General features: G+C 35.1%; 1 protein-coding gene across 11 annotated transcripts in view; it reads right to left on the bottom strand.

Moving 5' to 3' along the window:
• Nucleotides 1-795: 795 nt before the first annotated feature.
• The window catches only part of Lpr (lipophorin receptor), a 222,616-nt gene continuing 197,970 nt past the window's right edge, over nucleotides 796-25,441 (bottom strand). For 3 of the 11 annotated variants that reach the window (XM_062668426.1, XM_012695609.4, NM_001111338.1), the window contains 12 exon segments: nucleotides 23,954-24,180; nucleotides 22,011-22,278; nucleotides 21,288-21,539; nucleotides 20,499-20,799; nucleotides 19,769-19,987; nucleotides 19,029-19,173; nucleotides 17,667-17,876; nucleotides 13,863-14,061; nucleotides 7,357-7,437; nucleotides 5,430-5,545; nucleotides 3,160-3,318; nucleotides 796-1,957 (listed from right to left, as the gene is read on the bottom strand). In XM_062668426.1, the coding sequence (XP_062524410.1) occupies nucleotides 1,916-1,957; nucleotides 3,160-3,318; nucleotides 5,430-5,545; nucleotides 7,357-7,437; nucleotides 13,863-14,061; nucleotides 17,667-17,876; nucleotides 19,029-19,173; nucleotides 19,769-19,987; nucleotides 20,499-20,799; nucleotides 21,288-21,539; nucleotides 22,011-22,278; nucleotides 23,954-24,180 (2,219 nt within the window). In that variant the 3' untranslated portion in view covers nucleotides 796-1,915. 11 annotated transcript variants of the gene reach the window in all.

The raw sequence follows: 25,441 nt of genomic DNA on the forward strand, positions 1-25,441 counted from the left end.
TCAAGTTTAAAAAAATACGTTCTGCTTCATAGATTAAAACTTCGCTGACAGTTCAAAGACAGTCAAAAACAAAAAGGCGAAAATAAATCAAACAAGTTTCAATAACTACCTAACTGTTTAATTGGAGAGTTATTTATGTCTGTTTCTGTATTTAATCGAGAAATTAAGTATTTGCAGAGTGTATTAAAATTAAAACTGTTTGTACAACTGTGATGTCGGCTGTTTTATAGAAAAAAACCTTGGAAAAGTTCGATTAATATTGTCGAAGTTTATAAGTAAAAGAGTTTAGATTCTCGTTCTATTAAGACATTTAATGATTTATTTCTGCGAAAAAAATTCCTACCCACTGAACCGACCTCAGACGGTATAAAAGTCGACTTGTGTAAGTGTGTGAATAAAAACGCGAGCATAAAAACACATTTTTCACAAATACGATAGATGGCTAAACTACATTGGCTCCATGGCAAATTGTACAATATATAATGCTCATTTCCCTTTACCATAACTAAACAAACAAAATAAATAACTATGAAAGTTTTTGTTAGTGTGTCAAAATTCTGTTCCTTTAAAATGTTTAAATTGAATCATTTGATTGCTTGTCATTTGTTTGACGCTATGTATAAAATACGCTTCATAAACTTAACTTTATAGGTAATTTGATTATTTGAGGAAACGTCTTTTTTTTCTGAGAGCAATTCTAAATTTTTTTTTTCATTTGCAGACCAGAACCTAAAAATGCAGGGGTTCTTAAATAATTTTAGCAGCGTTAGGTATTCATTTTAATAAAACACGATATTTTAAACACCTTTTACATATATTTTACTGATAATATTTACAAATGTTTAGGTGACCACACTTATTCAGCTAGGCGTAGATATTGTATGAATCGTGCAACAAGTTATTACAATGTAATTGAATTACATTAATTATGTAAAGAGTAATTATGTTTTTATAAACTTATTTACGGCATTTGGCAGGATTTCGCTTGACAAATACAAATTCCAAATTTCCTTCCTATTTTCAAATCACATAGCACGAACGTGTGATTCAAAAACAACTTTTACATAAAATATTTTATATATTACGTTAAACTGTAATAAATAACAATTGTTTTACAAATAAATATTAGATAACAAACATTTAAATTGATAATAAAATTTATCTAATGAAATTAATTTAATTACACAGTGTGTATCAGGGATTGGCACAAAAATTGTAGACTACCGTAATCATTAGTCTATATTTCATATTAATTCCAATAAATAATTACAATTTATGTTAAAAAATCTACAGGAGAGACTTAATATTTTTCCTAATGTTATACTTTGAAAGTTGTATAATCAGTACATTTGTATCTTTTACAAAACAAAAAGGATTTTAAATTAATATATTTTTCTATTTTCTAATACAAAAACATTTTATTTGTTCGAAGCACGACATTACTACGTGATCATAATATCTAACTAAAATAAAATATGTATAGTAAATTAACAACAAAGCTGAAAAGTGATGGAACAGTTCGCCATTAAAGCGTAATTTCGTTAAATAATTAAATATTTTAAAAAATCTCTATACTATTCAGTCTAATGAGAAATTTTACTTATAGGAAAAACCGATCTTCTCTAAGCGAACGTGTGATACAATAGCCTCCCCGTGATTTATATTCATTACAAGACATGATAGCAAACCAAATATAACCTTAAATGAGATCCCTCCTCGGCTTGACGTATGAAAGAGCGCGAAAAGAACTTTGTTCCGAAGCGTTACACTTAACACTGCACTAACGCCATCTAGAGTACACTACAGTAGCTTAGTCCCGTTCACTGGTTAGAACTATTCACGTCATGTATCACATCTCCTTCTTTTTCTTTTCACATTCAATGATATTGAAACGTATTTACTGCCGACACGGACACTATACGAATTCTGTATTCGGCTTATTGAGTGGTTCTTGGGCCTGTTGAAGAAAAAATAAATGAATTATATTTATGAACTATTATACACAGTTTCTTTAGATATTATATGAGGTTTCCAGGGTTTGTTAACTTATCTATAAATCTAATATCGCGTACATACCCATCAGAGACGGTAACCAATTCGGAGGCAATTTCTTGTCTTCTATTTTTATTTATTGCTTAGATGGGTGGACGAGCGCATAGCCCACCTAAGGTGAAATGGTTACCGGACCCTAAAGACATCTACAACCTAAATGCCGCCACCCATCTTATGGCAAGAGTTGTAAGATTTCAGTTTTAACAGTAAAACGGCTGCCCCACGTTTCAAAACGAAACGCATTACCGCTTCACGGCAGAAATAGGCGGGGTGGCGGTTCCTACCCGTGCGGACTCATAAGACGTCCTACCACCAGTAAAAGTAACTAGTAAGTCTTCTTTAAACTCAAATTTCGATAATTCTACAAATGTCATTAACGTGTAAATATTCACAAAGATACTGAACTAGAATTAATAATATGTTGAATCATTAGACCAAAGAATATATATATATATATATAGGTAGTTCACAATACTTTATGAAGTATTTTTGGTTTCAATAGTTACAAAGAACTCACCGTAAAAAGCCCTCGTACGATAATGCATGAAAAACAATTTGTTTTTGCGAATAAAAGTGTGTCAACATGAAAACATTTTATATGTAAGTAATTAACTTAGTCAAACAATAACAAAATAGCTCTCAAAAGGGACTATTTACAGCGTATCAACTACCATTTAGAATTAATAATTTGGCAACTACATATTAATACTGATGCGGTAAAAATGTTGGCACATTTATAAATTTCGCCACGATTAATCTAAACGAAAATATCTTCTATCTTAAATAAATTTTAGTTAATACAATTCTAAATACATAATAAATACATCAAGTTTTTAAAAACGTCTTAGGCAGACCTTAGTTTATACTTAAACAGAATAGACCTAAATCTGATATTTACATTGGCCGCGTACGGGGGTCTCTAATGTCAAAAGAATTATTTTGCTAAACTAAAAGAGTGGTTATTATATTTTTTTAATGGTTTAATTTATCGATAAACCCGTAACACATTTTAATTGGCTTATTTTTGGATCGCTGAGATGTTCGCGCGACTTATCTAAGACTGTTTTGTATGTTTAACGTGCACTCCATAGCGGTAAGAGCCCTCACCTCTTCCCCCACGGTGCTCGGGTACAGCTTGCTTCCCGGTGCGTAGCCATTTTTCTCCAAAGCGAATTGGTCTTCTGTTGTCTTACGGTAGACCGGGTTGTCGAAGTTCATCGATGTAACGTTATGATGTACGTAGTGTCTGTACATAACACCTGCGATCTGTAAAAAGTAGTCATCTTTAATTTTACAAGTGCTTCCTTTTGCATACACAATGTGAGGGGGGACTGTAACCCAAAATCGATCAGCGACCGCTGCAACTAACGTATATTTTAATACTATTATTCATTTACTTAACACGTTGACTGCCATGTAGGCGAACTGAAGTAATTATCCCGATTTCTCTCTTCGATCTTCTTACTAAGGTACCGGATTTATCTAGTAGGCTCTGGGAAAGACATATCTGAAGATACCGAGAACGAATCTATTTCTAAGAGACCTAAAATATTAAAACAATGTACCTAACATTAAAACCAACAAAAGGAGGAAAAGTTAGGCAATCCAGACGCTTAGTAACCGAAATCGACATAATTACTTCAGTGCGCCGCGTAGGGTACCGGTAACCAACATGGCAGTCAACGTGTTACAAGAAGGAATTAATACTTTATAATTAATATTTTTTTGGGAGATAATTTTAATTTGTCTTACATTACCGGCAATGCAAACTCATTTATGAAATGTAATTTTTTTATCGTGTTTGGTTGTATCGTGTTTGGAATCACCAATTATATCTATTATATACCTATTTTCATATTTTTTTTATATTATAATAAATTTGAAACATTGTAATTTAACTGTTTATGAAACAGAAAACGGAATGATGTACTACTTTCAGGAAATCAATATTCATTTACTAAGCATAAATACCCCGTATTGTTTGAATGCGTTTTATATGGCCCAGTAATTATATACTATGTAACGAACAATTATTTCAAATACTACTAAACTCGTCGAATGCGTCAAAGCTAATAGAACAATTGCCGCCAATTAATGTTTCGCCGGCTGGTGGGTATGCCGTAACGTAATGCAATTAAGAATGATTGAAACATAAGTTTGCGATACGATCGCATTCTTTGTTGAAAAGTTAAGGTCGTTTAATTTCGGTAATTATAATATTTTTTCGTGTGCATATTTAATTAGAACAGGTGCGTGATCGATATTTATAAGTACTAGAGACTATAATAATTAATTGGAGTTGTAAGTTTGTACACTACTATGATTGTATTTTATACTCCTATAATCACAAATTTCGCCAAGGCTACACTACAAAAAAATATTAATAAAGACAAACAATATTTAATCTATTCTCAATGTGACCACAAACGTCAAGAACAACAGTTTGACAATAAATAGTATGCATGCGTGTGTGCGTCAAATACGTGGTATGTAGTGTGTGTAATGTTTTCTTTATTGATTTAATATATCTTTTATGCATTATTTTAAAAAAATATTAGAATTGTGCACTTCTTCTCTATATTCTCTTTAAGTGTGGAAAATTTCATACTCCTCCGTCCGCGCAATTTTCGTAAAAAGGGATACAAAGTTTTTGCTTCACGTATTAATATATAGATATTCGTGCTAAATTATTTTATGGGAGAGTCGTGCGGCGCGGCCATATTTGCTTCCGTGCTGAGTTTTGTACAATATTTATTCCATTTAAAACATTAAAACAAAGATACATTAAAGTTGCTTAGCTATTTAAGGTTGTCCTTGATGATTTCGTTGACGTAGAAACGTGTCGCAGAAAAGAGTTTCGTAATTTCTCAATGGTAATCGCACACATGGCACGTCGGTCGATGAAATAAGTAACTCATCGTAAGGACAATACTGAATTAATGAGGTCGAAAGGTAAACAATTGAAGCAGTATCGGGATTGGTTTGATTTGTTTACAAAAAAAGAAGGAAGTTTCTTTAAATAATTACTAAAGTGTAAAATGAATCTACACTAATATTAAAAAAAGCTAAAGAGTTTGTTTGTTAGAACGCGCTAATCTCAGGAACTACTGGTCCGAAAATTATTTCAGTGTTAGATAGCCCATTTATTGAGGAAGGCTATATAACATCACGGTAAGACCAATACAAGTGTAGCACCAATAAAGAATGTTTTAAAATAGGGGGTTTAAATAGTTCCTTAACATTCTATAATTCAAATGTATTTTCACTTTCTATGTAAATGTAGCGGGGATAAAATTTAGCGTTCTGCCAAAGTAGCTAATTATTCCACGCGGACGGAGTCGCGGGCAAAAGCTAGTGATTTACAAAAGAATCCTTACCACTGCAGCCAATAATAAAACTCCAGATATCACTGCTACCACGATACCGGCGACCACTCCGGCATCGCGACCGCTGTTTGAGATTTCTGTTCCGACTTTTGGTGTTTCTGGTACACCTAGAATAAAGAAAAAATATATTTAATATTGATTTTTTGGAGCCTAATTTAATGATTGCGTCGACTCCTTCATGAAAATATGTACCAATGTTATCAAAATACAGTCGAATGTACCTATTTAGTTTTAAAAACGTATGTTATTTTAAATTTCACTGAGAGCAGAAGCTGTAACATGTTAATTCGATAGTTTATTTGAAATTAAAAGTTAGATACACGTATAAAATGTTTGAATAATATTAGTATTGAAGCAAATTCCTCCACCAAAGAAATGATCAGTCGAACCACACTCAGACACACTCGACAAAGACACAGAATGCTACAACTTGACAATGATTAGTGTACTTCAATGGATCAGTAGTGAAAACTGGTACAAGACACACGAAATCGCAATGACTAACTGTCGACGATATTTAAACCGTAAAGTTTCATGTCGCGTAGGCGTTCTTACCGGATAGCATTAGGCGTTCTATTTACAGATGTCGTCAATGTAACGTGCCAACTAAGACTATTTAACTAAAATATCTTAGTCTATACTTTATTAGCTTTTATATTTGCGTTTTGTTAAAATATTTAGTCACAATGTTAACAGGAGTATAGAAACAAAAAAAAACAAAAAACGGACAGGAAGGAAGGAGTTATCAGATGGGATGTTTATCTCGCGATTAGAATTCTTTACAATGGGATGGACCCTTCGCATGCAATCACAGTTTCGCAATTATTCATGATTGAACAAACTGTGAATTGTTAATGAATGAAATATTCTTCTACTAGTTACACTAGTTTTCATTTCTTTATCATAATGTCAGTACGTGCCGAACTCGGATATTTTATACGTATTCCCAACAACCTTACATCACAATAAAATGTTATTAGTTAAAACGAATTACAAACATGCACCCAGAATTAATCTGTGTGTCTTCTTTTCAATGACTACATAGTTTAAATTAATTTATGAAATTGCATTGAATAATACGTTACCATCAAAAATTATATTTTTCAGTGGCAACTGAAATACTTTGGCATATTTAAAATGAGATTCTATGACTGGTTTCTCAGTTGTGTCCGGTATTCGGCCCAGAGATGCGTCTTCCAAATATAAATCGATAAACTGCTGATTATTGTTGTTCAGTTCCTTCTTATCGCTTTCCCAGTAGACCGGCATTGGTTCAGTTTTTTCTGAATCGGTCGTTGGATCTTTTTCCGTTACGGTCTCAGTCTCTTCAGCGGTCTCGGCTTGCTCTGTTTTCCAGGCTTCGTGTGCTTCCTTTGCGAGAAGGACGATTCCTTCTCGGAGTATTTTCAACATATGGTTTAAAACTTCCGTTTAACCGATCACGTACAAAACCGTATGACCACTTTTGAATTTAGCAGTTTGGCATGCCCTGCAAATCAGTCAATGAAATCCCATATTGAAGACACACAGATATTCAATTCATACATTCACAGTATAGTTCTAGCTCGGTTAGTAAAAGTGTGATAAACCTTACTGATTAGTTCAAGAGACAAGCCTCACACCAGAAACTTTCAATTGACGTTATCTTGATAAAAACATGATCAATATGAATTTGTTACGATAAAAAAAATGAAAAATAAAAAACGAATTTGTAATTGCGGCGTTTGAATCTTTACTTCTGGCTTCAAAATAAACTTTACTCATTAACTTATTATATTCAGAGAAAATTACTGCAAATCATTTATTAAAATTTGGGCCAGCGTCAATCGCCGCAAATAGCTATTAGTCGATAGTGAATGAAGACGTGGATGAGGAGAGGATTCAAATCATAATCGGGAATTAGGTTTAAAATACTCACTGCTTATAGGTTTTTTCTCAACTACTGTTCCATTTGAACTGTTACTCGTTTTATGTAACTCTGCATCTCCTTTTATTGCATCTGTAGATATTGCGAAAATAAAACAAACTTTGTTTTAACTGATGATTTCAATGTGCGGATCGTAAATATGTGTTTGTTGTCGGTATTTGGATGGTTGGTTTTAAAAAAAAAAATTGTTAACACCGCACTACACGTTGTAGTCGATTCAAATCATGAAACCGAATGAGGGATCGGACAGGTCGGAGTTACTGGCCGCGCGTTACTACACTGACGTCGCGTCCCCCCTACAATTTCGTGCAGCCGGCTAACAGCAGCCACGGCTCGGTTCTCGGTCGACGTGTTATATATTTATCGCTGTCCCGCGACTTTGCTTATTCATTTTGTGTGTGTGTGTGTGTTGTCGAATTCTTTGATTTACGTAACGAGGAATGTAAATCTATAATTATATTTTCTTAGACATACGACATAATCCAAACTAACTATCGACGGTTTAATTTCGATTTTTTATTATTAAACTATTTTTTATTTTGAAACACTTCAGTCATAATAGTTGGAAATAACAATAAAAAAGGCAAGATTAAACCGTAATAGTTTGTGTGTACTTCTAATTAAGTGTTATATTTTTTTAAAGTTCTCAAATAGTAAAACAACGGCGTGGCAAACAAAAATTTACAGTTTACAAACAGCTTTTTAGCAGCTTTAACGTGGAAATATTGTTGTTTCAAATCGAACACTATCAACCTTAACATTGCTTCTTAATATATAATATTGTTGTATAAGTTTAACCTATATAATTTTTAGAAGATACAGACTGACATACAACCTTTTTTTTTATATATAGGTAGACGGCGTTCTGGGTTTTGAACGCACTGACTAAACAAAAGGTGGCGTGATGTCGTGACGTCACGTCGCCTTATTCGCCAGCCGGTGGGTTATTGGGCGTACGGCGCTTCATTTCAACATTTCGTTCGATACTAGGCCTCTATTCACCTCTCACATTCACACGGCGCGTGACACACCTGTAGAGTGAATATTGAGAGAGAAAGAAAGAGAGAGAGAGAGAGAGAGTATTCGTTATTGTACCCAAAAAAACAAATAAACAGTGCGATACATTAAAATTAACAAGAAAGTACAATTGGCGGTTGAATGTTTCTCATTCAACACTTTTATTATACATTCTTTAAATTGCTTTTATTACGGATTAATTACGATTTATTAATATTCACTTAGCACCTCCGAAGGATTTAGATGTCTACTTAATAATGTAATGATGGATTTAGAATTACTTTTATCTCTGTCAGTCTGCTAATTCCCACTGAAGGTTACGTTTTGCTTAATACATATTATTATCATTTGTATACATTATTATGTCTACTCGTAAATTCACCCACATTCTGAACGATAATGACATACATAAACAATATGATGACTAATTGTTACTTACTATAATCATTAACGTGTGATAAGAAAACGTATGGAAGGCGTGGTTTATTTCCAATCTTGTACATGGAATTCTAGGTATGAACGTGTATCAATGTTGTAAAAATGTTTTCCGACGATAAAAAAAATACATCGTACGATATGACGCAATCGAGTGACGTGGAGCGTTACGTGTCGACCGTGTGTGTGGCTGTATTTGATATACGGCATTGAAGTCGGGTTTCGAAAAAAATTACTAAAGAAATGCATTAATGGCGACATAGATCCAGTATGATATTATCAATTAAAAACATTTTAATTAAATTAACAATCAACTTAATGTTTTTATTTTTTATTGCTTAGATGAGTGGACTAGCCCACCTGGTGTTAAATGGTTACTGGAGCCCATAGACATCTACAATGTAAACGCGCCACCCACCTTGAGATATAAGTTCTAAGGTCTCAAATATAGTTACAACGGCTGCCCCACCCTTCAAACCGAAACGCATTACTGCTTCACGGCAGAAATAGGTTGAGTGGTGGTACCTACCCGTGCGGACTCACAAGAGGTCCTACCACCAGTAAGAACACTTATATATAGATATACACCAGATATACCAGATATAACACTTTAGTGGGTATACACTATACTAACATTCAAATGGTTTCGTAAACTTGTATCTTCAATAGTAAATAAATATACTAAATGACATTGCTAAACTTGTTTTAAATTTCCTGTTTTTTTTTTAACTGTCAAGGAACTCCAGTTCCGAAATTGCTCATCATTCACAAACAGCTAGAAGGTCTTTTCCAGAATCCAATCAAGAACTTCAAGTTAGATTCATGGTTTTTGCTGGTTCCGTCGTTGTTGATACAGGAAATGAGTTATATAAAAAATATATTAAGGTCTACTCTAATATAACATTATAGTATGTACACTGAAATAAAATCATATCAGTTAATGCATTATTATTAAAATTAGATTATCGAATTATTTTAAGAATTCAAATTGAAAAGTTTAAATAAACCCATGTACCGTAATGGCCCAACAAAGAACTCATTGAAATCTTAATCGATCAATCATTGATTCAATGATTCTAAATTTGTATTTTGTTGACCCGGTCAATTGTATCACAGTGGATGCTTCAATAGTATATCTTAATTTTTTATTGGTTTTTTATCTTAAATGCGTCTTGAATCAGATTCATTCAAAGGCTTTATGAAATTTTTGTTCAAATAGCTCGTTACACATTGTAATTAAAAATATTAAACAAATTTTACCGATCTGCTGATATAACTTTCGTATTTTACAGAAATCTTATTCTTTTAACTTAATACAATTGAAAGAATTAAATGAAACGACGTAGGTCTATTTTGCTAACATTTCCTAGGTGCCTTGATAAGACCTTCATCAAATTGAACGGAAATAAATAGACATAAATTCTTGAAGCACGTGTTTGTGAATAAAAAATGACCTAATCACTACCATGGTCCACGAATTATAAGTTCGGACGCACATTGTGGTCCGACGGCATTTTGGCTGTCAATGCCTGTCTTTTGAGACAAGTAAACACGCTAACGTAAAGATTAGAAGACGACGAATGATCCACCTATTTTCTTTTTCTAATATAAAATGTATGCGAAGAGTATTTTCCAGATGCGCGTCGGTAACTTTTCTGTTTGATTGACAGAGGCCCCCCCGCTCAATACTAACTGGGAGAAATTATGCAGCTTAATTGCAGCTTAATGAAGTGCTTGGGATGGTATGGACGTGTGATGAGACGAAATGAAAATGAGGTTGGTCAGAGAATGTTAACTATGAATGTGGAAGGATATAGAGGAAGATCTATATCTACCTAAGAAGAAATGGATGGACTGCGTGAAAGACGATATGGGTAAGATGGAAGTGAGCGAAGAAATGGTATAGAAGAATATGGAAGGGGAAAACATGTTGCGCCGACCCCAGGTGACTGAGAGAAGGGCAGGATAATGATAATGAATCACAAAAACAAAATAGCGCAACAATTTTTCGACAAAAATGTCGAAAAATTAATAAAAATTCCAATTGCTTCTCAAAGCTTTCACAGCGAATGTTCCTCTTCGAAATACAAGTCTACTGCGGCCTAAACATCTGCATTCCATGAATATTCCTGGCCTAAGCTTTTGTTTTTAGATTTTGGGGACATGGGAGTTAAAAGTTTCCAAATCAGATGAATAAGCTTGGTGGTCAGTAGTAATTCGAAACCACAGTCGCGTGTTTGAATCATCAACTCGGCTGACGTGTGAACGATTTGATGTTACAACAATTATTTCCTGTCCTGCACTGTTCTATTTAATTTCATTTAAGTAAAAGACGCAAAATTGTGCAATAAAGTTTCTTCTTTCGATATTTAGAATTTGATCTAACGTAATAATATCCTTGGCATTCCAAAAGAATTGATATAGCATCACCTTATCTGCACCTTATTTAATTTGCCTTAATTGGGGTCATGGCCCTAGTCTTTTGTAGCATTTTGTTTCTTGTTTTGACCTTAGAATATAGTGGTAAACTTAGATTCATTGTCCTAAAATAATGATTATCTATCAGATTAGTACCCTAAAAAAAACAAATCACCCTCGATATTATCTCGTTTACTTTTAAATTGTGCAACCCATTATTGGTAGGTACAATCTGCAACCCCCAGTCGTATAAAACAGCAAATTCCCTTGGTGTTGTTTGCTTGGCTTTAAATCTAATCAGGTGTTAATAATTTTTATTAAAAACTAATATGAGCTAATTAACTAAAGTACGATTTTCCGATGTCTCCAATATTGATAATTAGGTCCATACATATATTGGGATTGGTCATAAAACTAGATCTATTTAGGATTATTAATTGAACATTTGCAGTTTAGGAAAATTACAGATCGAAATATGGTATAAAATTCATTTTCTTTTCAATCCACCCATGTACTACTACTTACTTCATGAGTAAGGTTAATCGAAAGATATTCTTTCTTAAAACATGTTTGAATCATTTTAATACGACTAAGACAGTTGAAATCATAAACAAAAATTTATGTTGGCCTGAAATAAAGCCGTACTCACTGTTTTTATTATCGCGGTTCTGAATAAATGAGTACGATAAGATTGAGTGTAGCGAATATCCAGTCGAATCTAGTTTCAGAATAAAGACTAGCTTATGAAATATAATACATATTATAATCAAATAATTCGAGCTTATTGATTTAATGACTAGCCTGCTTGATAACCGATGTACATACTAACAAAAAAACTAATCAATCATAACTAACATCAATTAAGACGGTTTAAATTTCCGGCATATTACAAGGCTATCTTCAAGAAACAATGTGTTTTTTCAGTGTTTTTCGTTGGAAAAGTTTGTGATCGAAGTTTTCGTGTACGCAGCGCGAGTGCCGCTTATCATCTTCAGTCACGAGGTCTAATTCTCAATTACATAATTATAATATACTAGAGGTCCCGCAGTAGTCGAAATTCTACTATAATTGGAATTGTAAGTTTGTACACTATTATGATTGTATTTTATACTTCTATAATCACAAATTTCGCCAAGGCCACACTATAAAAAAAAAAATTAATAAAGACAAACAATATTTAATTTATTCTCAATTTGACAACAGACGTCAAGAACAAAAGTTTGACAATAAATAGTATGTATGCGTGTGTGCGTCAAATACATGGTATGTAGTGTGTGTAATGTTTTCATTATTGATTTAATGTATCTTTTATGCATTATTTTTAAAAAATATTAGCACTGTGCACTTCTTCTCTATTTTCTCTATAAGTGTGCAAAATTTCATACACCTCCGTCCGCGAAATTTTCGTAAAAAGGGATACAAAGTTTTTGCTTCACGTATTAATATATAGATAATATAACAATATACATATATTGTTTATTGACTACTTCAAAATTCAAGGTATGGCTAATACAGGCAAACAAGCTCACAATACCGTACACAAACTTACATCTTTACTGGTGATAGGACCTCTTTTGATTATTGGTGGTAGGACCTCTTGTGAGACCACACGGGTAGGTACCACCACCCTGCCTATTTCAGTCGTGAAGCAGTAAAGCGTTTCGATTTAAAGGGTGGGGCAGCCGTTCTAACTATACTGAAACCTTAGAACTCGTATCTCAAGGTGGGTGGCTCATTGTAGATGTCTATGAGCTCCGGTAACCACTTAACACCAGGTGTGTGAGCTCGTTCACCCATCTAAGCAATAAATAAAAAATTTCAAACAAATAATATTCTTATTTTGTATCGTCGCACTAACCGCTTCCTTACTTCGATTGATAAAAACGTATATGCTTAAAATTCATAATGAAGTGTCTGATTGTGACAGGACCCTAATAAGTTGTGAGATCATAAGTAAATAAGGCTGCCAAAAAAGTACTAAATAGCCCACTATAAAAAACTGTTGTTGTATTTTTAAAGTAACATTGAAAATCAATTATAAACCACAAAACATAAATGACAATATAACTTCAAACGTTTACAATTGGTTTTATTGTAAGCTTATGATTAGAAAGATTCAAAAAATTCAAACTTCAATCAAGGCTACAACTAACGCACGACTGCTGTAGCCTCGTGACGAACAAGCCAAATTGAATTTACATATTGTAATTAACGTTGTATCCTTAAACGAAAAAAGAAAAGTGTTCACGAAATGCTTCGTGGTTGCAATGCATTTTTACGTTTTATTATTTAAAACAATACATAAATTTATTCCTAAGTTGTACGATTAACTTGAAAACGTCAGAGCTCTAAAATTCGCGTTTAAATAGAAATAAAAACGGTTTAGTTCTAAAGTTATGACGTTTATTTGACTCTTCATAGTGTTTGACCTCTAGACTTCGTCCACTTAGCAGATAGTGAGTCGAATGATTTCAAACACTTTTTTTTTTCATTAACCAAAAAAGTGTATGAGCTCCGTGCTTACAAATCTGCTATTAGGTTTTACAATACAATATCGTATGCAAATCGCGTTGACTAATCCCCGATGCTCCTGAAATTATTATAAAACGGAAGGAAATGGTACTTACTGTCTTCGACGCACATCTGGTCATCAGGCAGGAGCTTTAACCCATTGGGACAGGCGCAGGACACGCGAGGCGAGTTGGGACCGAACCTCGGGGCGGGCAGGCACAGGTGAGAGCAGTGACCGTTGACAGCAGCGCAGTGATTCACACCATCGGGTTGCCGGTACGGGTGATACACGTGAATCACCATCGGGTTTTGGAGCTGATGATGATAGCATATTGTATTAGATCACGGCTCAGACTAAAGCACGAATTTAATGCAGACCTTGAACGATATAATGCGATGAATCATTGAACTCTAAATTTTTTAATATTAGAATTACGTGAACAAAATAGTTTTTTTTTATTGGTTAGATGGGTGGACGAGCTCACAGCCCACCAAGTGTTAAGTGGTTACTGGACCCCATAGACATCTACGACGTAAATGCGCCACCCACCTTGAGATACAAGTTCTAAGGTCTCAAGTATAGTTTACGGCTGCCCCACCCTTCAAACCGAAACGCATTACTGCTTCACGGCAGAAATAGGCAGGGTGGTGGTACCTACCCGTGCGGACTCACAAGAGGTCCTACCACCAGTGTAAAAGTTGAGCTCTAAATTTTAAATATTAGAATGACGTGAATAAAATAGACTATACATTTTTTTTATTTTTTGCTTAGATGGGTGGACGAGCTCACAGCCCACCTGGTATTAAGTGGTTACTGGAACCCATAGACATCTACAACGTAAATGCGCCACCCACCTTGAGATATAAGTTCTTAGATCTCAGTATAGTTACATGATTACAATGGACTTTGTTATTCTTAAAACAAATCTCTTCCAGACAACCCTGGTTGGGGAAAAACCGTGAGCTTAACGTCACATTCGCAACCAATAAAACTTATGTTGATTTCGTATTCAATGTGGCAATTGTGGACGAACATTTTCGCATGTAATTAAATATTTACTGTTCAACATTCACGTACGTGTAATCAATTCTGCAACTAAAGCAAATTTCTAATTACTCACTAGAATAACACTGTATTACTGTAACATGAACAATCCTAAAAATTAATTGGTACATAAATACTGTACCAACATCTACCGAATAAACTCTCCAGAACTATTATGACTTAATAAAACAATGAAAAAAATATACCATTCAATAAATTTGGTACCTATACTAAAATTTCAGTAACAGGACATATTTCAACATAAATTTACATTTCAGACATATATATTTTTGACGAAGCGTTTGAGGTGATTTTATAATTTTAATGCGCCATTACAAACGTCATACACAAAAGTCGATAAAAAATAAGCACCTCGAATTATTTCACGTTAACACTTCGACAATTGTTTTCATAATTCGATATTGTTAAAGTGTTATATCTCTAAGCAAATTTTTTTTATTGTTTTCACAACTTCGCACCTTTGACAATGCGCCATTGACGCATGTTTGAGTACCATATTATGAAGTACCTATTATTTAAAATTTATGTTCGTACACTTCTGTAATTTTCCCATTTTTTGTAATGGTTAATGTATTTACCAATTGTTTAAATCTTCAATAAGTAGCAGTGAAAGAAAAATTAACCAAAATTTAGCTATTAAATAATGGAGAGAAACAAGCCTTAGATCTATTTTTTAACGCATTGAATAAAAGACGGTTCAGTATGGCGAATAGAAACGTTGAGCATTGTTGTAGCTCAGAAGACTCAATTTCCTTCGAAACCCAAATAAAAAATAAGTGAATATAATGCTTGTATGATAAAAACATACTTTATTACCAAGAAGAACGTATTTTTTGAAAAAAATATGTTCATGAATACGTAAGAAAATATCATAATTTAACCTTGAGATTTTTTCAGATTTTCTTGTGTTTAATATTATTTTACATAATATCTACATTGTTATCTAGCACAAAATCACGACCGACTCCCACAATTATCACCTTCATGAAACAATGAAATTAACTCGCATTTTTTTTTAATATTTGGTCTTTAATTGTTAATTCTGGCTAAGGCACCTGAAACTGCACAGATCTTTAAATAACATTGCGTATTTCTAGGACGTAACAGTCGTTCCGATTCTAAGAATATGATAGCCGATATTCCGACGGAATCGTATCTCAACTTCAAGACTCAAGATGACTTTTATTTACGTTGTGAAACTCGAGTAGATAACGATGACACCCATCGTCGGTTGTTCTGTACTGTACTAGCGACCCGCCCTCACTTCGCTTCGGAAACTGTAATTTATTATTGATTTCTCCACCATTTAATGGATGTTATTATACATATAAACCTTCCTCTTCAGTCACTCTATCTATTAAAAAAAACCGCATCAAAATCCGTTGCGTAGTTTTAAAGATTTAATCATACATCGGGACAGATATAGGGACAGAGAAAGCGACTTTGTTTTATACTATGTAGTGATGTCCCGTTGGGTGCGCTCTGAAAATTTGTTCGAGGTTCGAGGTAATCCCTTCCGCATGGCCCATTACCGGAGCAGAGTTCATCCATATTATCTGGATGAACCCACTGCTATGGTCACAGTTAGTTTTCAGATTTCTTTTAACGTGATGACGTGTTATAAATTGATGAACATCAGTTCCACGCACGAAAAAAGTGTCACGTTCCGCCTGAGCCTGAATTTGCAAGCGAGAGCGCGGAACTAGTGATAGAGAGGCACGATCGGCCCAAGCGTTGGCTTGTGACATATTTATCTCTCTTCTCAAGTGACGTCACACCTAGCAGTTCGAATAATTCTGCTACTGGAACGCCGCCACGCGAACTTCTTCGAGAACTTCTACAATAAGCTCCGTAAATCTCGAATCTGTTATCTAATTCATAAAGTATGCAATTTTTCATCAATGTTTCTTTATGACGTTATCACGTAAAACTATCGTCCGTAAGTTACTATACTTGAGACCTTAGAACTTGTATCTCAAGGTGGGTGGCGCATTTACGTTGTGGATGTCTATGGGCTCCAGTAACCACTTAACATCAGGTGGGCTGTGAGCTCGTCCACCAATCTAAGCAATAATAAAAAAAAAAACCGACTTTACAGACAACCATTTTTTTTACCACGTCAATAGTACGTACGGGTTTAGATTGAATCTCCCTAGACGGTGTTTCCCGAGGGCCGAAATAATATAGAGATTTCATCACAACAGCGTTTAAATGATGTAGTAGATTTGTTTGTTCGCTCGAGAATCAAACTAAAACTAAAAGATAGACTATAATGAAATTACAAAAGTTGATAATTCGATCGATCACAATCAATTTAAAAGACAGACTGATTTTAATTATAAACGCGCTGTGGCGATAAAAGCCGCATTGATAAATAAAAAACAAAAAAAAAACACGCAATTATTAAAAACTTTGACACTATTACTTTATAATACTTTTATTTCTTTATTGACGAGTAGAATGTATCTTTTATGCTCTTTGTCTTCCTTTAACAGTTAAATGTTAGTTAGAATAACAGATAATTATGAATTAGTTAGAATAGTTAGAATATAAAATAATAAGAATAGTGAATATTTACTGGTGGTAGGACCTCTTGAGAGTCCGCACGGGTAGGTACCACCACCCTGCCTATTTCTGCCGTGAAGCAGTAATGCGTTTCGGTTTGAAGGGTGGGGCAGCCGTTGTAACTTTCCTGAGATCTTAGAACTTATATCTCAAGGTGGGTGGCGCATTTACATTATAGATGCCTATGGGTTCCAGTAACCACTTAACACTAGGTGGACTGTGAGCTCGTCCACACATCTAAGCAATAAATAAAAAAAGAAGAACAATTTTATTGTTTTTAAATACTCACCGTGTGTGTAGATGTGATTGCTTCCACGTCTTTACCGTTGAATTTATTCGCTCGGTACACGGCTGTCTTGTCCCAATCAGTCCAGTAGACCCAGTCTTCGAATGTGGTTATCGAGAACGGGTGTCTCAACACTTCGGTCGAATGGAGAATGAGCCGGCGCCCGGACCCGTCGTAGTTGCACGATGAGATTGTATTCATTTTCGCATCCACCTTTTGTATTTAGAGCGATTTCGTTAATTATTGACCGGTATTTAACGTTTTTAAAAGTTTATTTTGCCATGAGTGTTATGAATATCATAACAAGTAACTTATATATGAGTCGTCTATTAATTATCAAAGGTGGCAATCTGTGCATTTGGACAAAAAAAAATTATTGATATGTCAATACAGATTGATTTGAATATAATCGTCTCCTTCAAAGAATACGGTTCAAAACCTGCATTAAATAAAGGTTAATAGTTAACCTGTTATTTATCTAAGATGTCGTTCCGAAGAGTTTTGTGACTGCCGATGGAATACAAAGTCAATAATTCGTTTTTCTGATTTACCAATCATTGTCCAAAAGTCAGATTGCCGGCTTTGATAATAGTCGACTCATATTGTAGGCCATAAAAAAATAAAGTAAGTTTTTTTTTAAGGAAGGAAAGATTTCAGTTTCACCAGGAGAGGTGGGCGAGCAAATGCTCAGCCAAAAGGGTTGGGATTTGCTAATAGTTGCCCGAGCGCCTCCAAAGAAGACTTAACAACTCAAAAGTAGCTGCTTCGCGGATGAATCTACTACCGGATCGGAATCGCGACCCGCTGAGAAGATCAGGCTAGAAACTCAGCGGACTGATGTACGGATTTAGAAAGCTGGATGTTTTTATAGTAAACTAATTATAAAACAGTAACATAGTATTTTCTCTTAGATTTTTAAATGTATTGGATGCGCTTAAATTTTTTTGAAAAATGTCGATATAATCCTTGTGCGCTATAACTCGCGCACAACGTATGCTACGATCCTAGAGTGCAATGGTCAAAAAAATATTTCCCAAAGCACCCAGAAAAACACAGGATTACACATAAACGACTGGTGAATGCAAACAACATAAAGAAATAAATATAGAATGCTATTTTTCAGTAAATGTGTTTAGCATCTATGTAGTAAAACTCACCCAAGCCCACTGAGTTTCTCGCCGGATCTTCTCAGTGGGTCGCGTTTACGATCCGGTGCAGCGGTAGTAGATTCTGCGAAGCACTGCTCTTGCTAGGGTCAGTGTTAACACCACTCTGGTTTGAGCCCCGTGAGCTCACCTACTAGTTAAGGTTACGCAGAGATAGCCTCTCAAGGCTTAAAGCTTAGGGAGGAAAAAAAAAACTCACCCAGTAAACTCGTTGGCGTACAAGGTCCAGAGTCAGACCGTTGGGCCATTTTACGTCGTAAGACACAATGGTGCTCCGATGTGAACCGTCCATGCCAGCACGTTCGATCTTCGGCACTTGACCCCAGTCGGTCCAGAACATCCAACTACCAAAAATACACAATTTGAAAATGCTTTAATTTCGACATGTTTTTTCTTTGGATTTTTTTTTTGTTTTGAAACAAAAACGTCGATAAATTGTAAGACGTTAACACTCAACACTTAGGATTTTTTGTTTGTTATGTGTCTGAAGAACATTATAGATACAAAATAAATAAAACAACTAATCACAAGACCCTTATTTGTGGACTAAGCCAATTTATTTTTTTATTTGAATACCTTAGATTGCAAAAAATCTGTAACTACATTTCTAGGTCTAGTTGCTTTAAAAAAATTCAAACAAAATATCACAATTTTTTTGTGTTAATTTTGATTAGTTATCGATGTTATCTTACATAATTTTTTTATCAAATCTTGCTCTGCGAAATTATCGAAAATTATCTACGAGTATAATCGCGCCGCACCCACGTCACAATCCACTATATTATAATATTTGTTTTGTTGTCTACGAAATGTCTAATTAAAAATCTTCGTCTACTGCCGATAAGAAACAGATCTTATCGACCTTTCCGTCAAGCTTAGTAAAACCGCATTAGCAAGGATAATTATTGTGAATTAAATCTAAAAATAATGCTGCCATACCCTTCTAAAGGATTCAGTGCAATTGCACGTGGTTCTTCCAGGCGATCTCTGATCAGTATTTTTCTCATGTTCCCTTGTAAATCGGAGAGCTCGATGTGGTTGTGCCCGGTGTCGGTCCAATACAGATGATTATAGACCCAGTCGACTGCGAGGCCGTCGGATGTAATCAGCTGTTCACCGATGACGACTGTACGTTGAGTGCCTTCATCAATTGGTGCTCTATAAAGAAGAGAATGAAATGCTATAATGAAGTCATTTAAGCATAAAAGATATGACATACGATGTACTGCGTATCAAGCGATACGGCTACGTCGGTGTTCTAATCCCGCAGACAGGTGCCATTTAGGCCAAGTGCTATTTAGCCGAAGAAAAACATCGTAAAATAAAATACGCAAAAGTTTCGGAATCACTGGTGGGAAGGGCCCGCATATTGTGGACCTGCTCGGTTGGATACCACTGTCTCACCTATCTCTTCATCTCCGCCAAGTATAGTTCTGCGTTCCTGTTTAAAAATTGGGGCACCCATTATAAAATATAATTGAGACATCGACCTTATGATGGTGGGTTTAAGGCATAGATATGCGTTGTGATGTCAGTCAATAACCTGTATGTATCTAGATCGTAAAAGCTGTGGTAAACGCTTAACACCAGGCCGGCTGTGAGAACACCAGAAAGTCTTAGCTTATTTAATTAATAGAAATAACATCAAAATTTTGAAAGATGTACTAACTTGTAAATCTTCTCGTCATTGACATCGCTCCAAAAGATCATTCCGGTTCTGAAGACATAGTCGAGTGCCGTTGCTGATTTTGTGTCGTTCACAATCGCCACCATTTCATGATGGTCCAGGCTTATCTTACGAATGTCGTGTTTTCTTGCGAACAGTAATGATGGGTGCCCCTCCGTTGCTTTGCACCTGGTTCTGTCACGAGGGTCTCTGGCGTAGCCGGTATGACATTCGCATTTGAAGGTGCCTTTTTCGTTAATGCATATTTGTGAGCAAGATCCAGGGTCCGCGCATTCGTCTATATCTGGAATTAAAAAAAAAATCGAATTATTATTACTTTCATCCGATACTAATAAATTTAATTTTCATGGTGAAAATAGCTATGGGTTTTCTTGATCAAATTGACGAAATAGAAATAGAATTACCTCTCAGCGAAGCTCTCCATTGAGCCAATAACAGTTACAGAGAGACAAGTATCTAAGTGATTCAAAAGTTTCAGTTCTCGTTCGATATTCAGCAATAAAAAGATGATAGAGGGATGATTGAGGGGGAGTGATAGATATCTATAGCGAAAACGGTACTTTAAGTTGACCACAGAGAGTATGAAGTAAATGTAAATTTAACACAGTCATCAAGTAACCAAGTAACCAATTCAAGTAACCAGAAAGAAATAAAACTAATAATTAAATATGAACTATCCCAACTACTTTATAACTTCACAAAGACAGCCTCTACTAAATTTTTAGGTGTATGTAGTCTTCATTAACATTAAATTTTACGTTGTTTCCATACCTTCACAAGTCCTGTTGTCGATAAGCTTGTAGCCCTTTTCACAATCACAATAGTATCCAATTGGTGTATCCACACAACGTTGAGAGCATCCACCGTTGTTCTTCTCACATTCGTTCTCACCGCATCTGTCTCTTGGCTCGTCCTCAAAGTTGGGGCAGTCCACATGTTTATCACAAACTTTGGACAATGGGATGCACATACCGCCTCCGCAGTCAAATTCTGTTCTTTTGTCGCAAATAGTTTTTTGTCGGGCTAAAATATAGAATGATCAAGATTGTTATGTGTTTTTGTTGTTTTATCATTAATATTAATACCGAGAATTAATAAGAATAATATCTAATTAATAAGAAGCGAGTTCGTGAATGGTAGTGCAAGGTAGAGGGGGAAGAGGTCGAACGAAGAAGACATGGATGGAGTGTGTGAATGACGATATGAGAGAGAGAGAGGAGTGAGAGAGAGGAGTGAGTGTTGAGATGATGGATGAAGATATTGGAAGAGAAAAATTAGATGTGCCGACCCCACCTAGTGGGATAAGGTGGAGAAAAAGATGAAAAAGAGATCAATACTTAATACCACGAAACATCGGGTTTCTTTTTCGCTCTCATTTTTCTTGGGCTTTCTAATGAATATGAAAAGAGAGAGTGTTGCTATCTTCGTCTCGTATGTTCGTATGTTTTTTCGCTATCACGACTACGGGTCTTTGTTTTCTAAAATTATACTTACTGCAGTTGTACTCATCGCTGCCATCAGGGCAGTCCTTAACCCCGTTACAATAGAGGGCTCCCGGAATACAGCTATGGTCCTTGCATTGGAATTGATCTAGTCTGCAAGTGACATTGCCCCGACATAGTTCAAGAGCTTCGTCACCACCATCGGGACAATCGTGGTCACCGTCACAGACCCAGGCCCGGTGCACACAGGTTATGCGATCGTTGCATTCGAACTCGGTAGAAATACACGGAGATCTGACTTTAGGTGTGGAGACGCATCCCTGAAAACGTTAATAGTACAAAATTGGTTCATTGTTGTTCTGATTTATGTTGTTAAAACAGTTGCATAACATATATTTTTTTTATTGCTTAGATTGGTGGACGAGCTCACAGCCCACCTGGTGTTAAGTGGTTACTGGAGCCCATAGACATCTACAACGTAAATGCGCCAACCACCTTGAGATATAAGTTCTAAGATCTCAGTATAGTTACAACAGCTGCCCTACCCTTTAGACCGAAACGCATTACTGCTTCACGGCAGAAATAGGCAGGGCGGTGGTACCTACCCGCGCGGACTCACGAGAGGTCCTACCACCAGAAATTACGCGATTAAATACGTATTTCTATTCTACAACATAAAAAACTTCGACTACATATAGGCAGTTATGTAAATGCCATCAAATATTTCACTTGGCAAGATAATAAGAGTTATTCCTGTTGTTATAATTTAACACTGAACCATATAAGCCAAATTAATAGGTATCGATATACAATTTATTATACGCTTGGATTATATCACCGTCTTATAAATCTTAGCGGATAGTATCTCAGAGATAAGAATGAAGTAACTACTACGCAGTGAATTAAATTACACATACTAGAAATGTCCACAGTTTCACCCGAATTAAATTTATGATTCAGAAATAATAAAATACATTACATTTTTTTCGGGAAAGTTGTTTGTGTCACCGTATGTAAAATCACGAATCAGCGAGCACAGTAGCACAGTGTCGTATTTATGATGTATAGTAGATATAGCCTACGTTTCCAGGGTCATTTCATTACTATGGTAAAAGAGTACCCCTTTATTTAATCAAATTGCAACTATCTTTGTGCGAAATTTCATCCAAATCTATTTTACCATTTTTGTATTGTTGAGTAGCAAAATTACAAACTATAATAGATTATATATACATATTTTTATAGATTATAAATTATCACTGTATTCTCTACAATAATTTTTTAGTTATTAATTTCAATACTATTATCAATTTAGTATTGCGGCGTAATTTATAGATGAAAAATACTATTATAGATATTATCTTTTATATTTTATTCCACCGTCCACATCGCACCGTGTATTCTGTCAAAATGAGGGACTGTAAGTTAAGTACGCTCAAAAAAACTTTACGGCTCTCGAAGCCACAATTAATTAAATAAAAAAAACAATAAAATACTCAAAAATTATCCAGAAGCAGGATATTTTAAAAACCTGCGTCTAGGCAGTGAAGGAAACGAACCTGATGATAATATTTCATCATCAAAGCGGTCTGAATTCTTTATTTTCTCTGTTTCAGTATCGAGATATCATTTAAAAGATCATTGTAGGTATATCGCGGTGTATTTTAATTAAAAACGTTATTTATTATAGTTTTATAACATCCACCAAACTGGTCATACGGCATATTGCAAATCTGCACGGTTACATACCCTCAATGTGTCTATTTTAAAAGCGAAGTAATCACTTATTCTGGTTTAAAAGTTATAACAGCCGTTGTAAGAATGCTTGCCATGATGTCTCAAGGTAAACGTTCAGGTAGTCTTGTTTGGGAATTCAGTCCTCATTTAACATAAGGACAGGGCTTAAGCTGTATAAATATAATGAAATATTAGAACTATTCAAAAAATACTCGGCCTGCAAAACAATGTGAGGAACTGAAATAGAAAAAAAATTACCACTTCATCGCTTCCATCGGCACAGTCGACGTCACCATCACAGTGCCACCACGCTGATATACACTGACCATCTGTACATGAGAAGTGCGACTGCGGCTGGCAAGTTGGGGTTGGACATTTCACTTCGTCGCTGTCATCGCCGCAATCGTCGTCACCATCGCACACCCATCGCATTTGAATGCACTTCCCATTCCCACAGGTGAACTCATCGGAACGACAAGTCTCGTCTGCGTCAACATATTCGTGTTTATTTTTAGACTAATGTTGTTTTAGAGATCGTGTCGATGTTTTGCTTTATAATGTGTACTCAAAGAACGCGGTTATGAGGGGAAGGTCAAAAACAGTTAGTGATAAAGCGACACATAACGGATAACCGTTAACAACCTAGTTACATCCATTTACGCCATTTTGCATGTTGATACTCATTATCTGAACTGAACTGAACTTTTGAATAAATAAAAAACTAATGCCAATATTCAAAACGTGAAGAGGCCAAAGGGATGGTACGCATAAGTAATCTTGGTAAGGCTTTCAGCGCATAAGAAAAGCTTATCGATGTTGGAGTACATACGCAACGTCATCGCTCATGCTTCAAAGCGAGTCCGGTGCGGGTAGATAAGAATTTATAGACGGATGAGCCGGGCGCTGATAGAATACAGAGTTTGCTTCGGGGTTCGACCCTAATGATTGATTGATCCCTCCAATGCCAGGCCAATAGTGAAACGTTCTTGCTTTCTCACGCAAGAAATGTTTTCCAATCGCGTGAATACACAGACATAACATAACATAGACACGAATTAATTAAACCAATGAAATTTTCAGATACGCATCTGGTTAATGATCTTTGTACTGGTCTTTGCACTAAGCAAGATAAAGTGGTAGTATGTAGGTCGGCATCATGTAGTTTCCAGGAATATTGAAATAATGAATTGCGCAGTTTGATAAAAAAACGTTCGATGAAATTTTTATGATTTGTCTTCCACATTGTGTTTTAAATTAACTTGTACAGTTGATATTGCCACCTTAGTGAAAGTTTATTGAATATGGTACCAACGAACAGTATGCGAGATGATACGTATGCAAGAAGCTACAACCAATATGTAAACTTTAGCCATAAATATCTTTAGCAGTAAATACTATAAAGCATAACAAGGTTTCATGCTAAATGTGGCCTAAAATGCAAAATTTCCTTAAGATGTGCGTGAAACGTGCGTGTGATAATCAATTACAAAATTCAAACACGTAAGGAACTCTAATGTCACATAAACGTTTACACAAACTGAAATATATTTGCGTAAGGACTAATTAAATAACTCGCATTATTTTAATCTGGATGGTGTTACAAAAGTTATTCTTACAGTGAAAAGAATAGATATTAATTATAGTGACGTATCTACTTATGCGCTATCTGCATAATTGCATTAAGCATTAAATTAGTTTGTTAGTAGTTTTGACTCGTGTCCGGATTCTGAATTGTGGTAAATGTTA

This window comes from Bombyx mori, chromosome 5 (assembly GCF_030269925.1).
Source record: "Bombyx mori chromosome 5, ASM3026992v2".
In the NCBI taxonomy this organism is placed as follows: domain Eukaryota; kingdom Metazoa; phylum Arthropoda; class Insecta; order Lepidoptera; family Bombycidae; genus Bombyx; species Bombyx mori.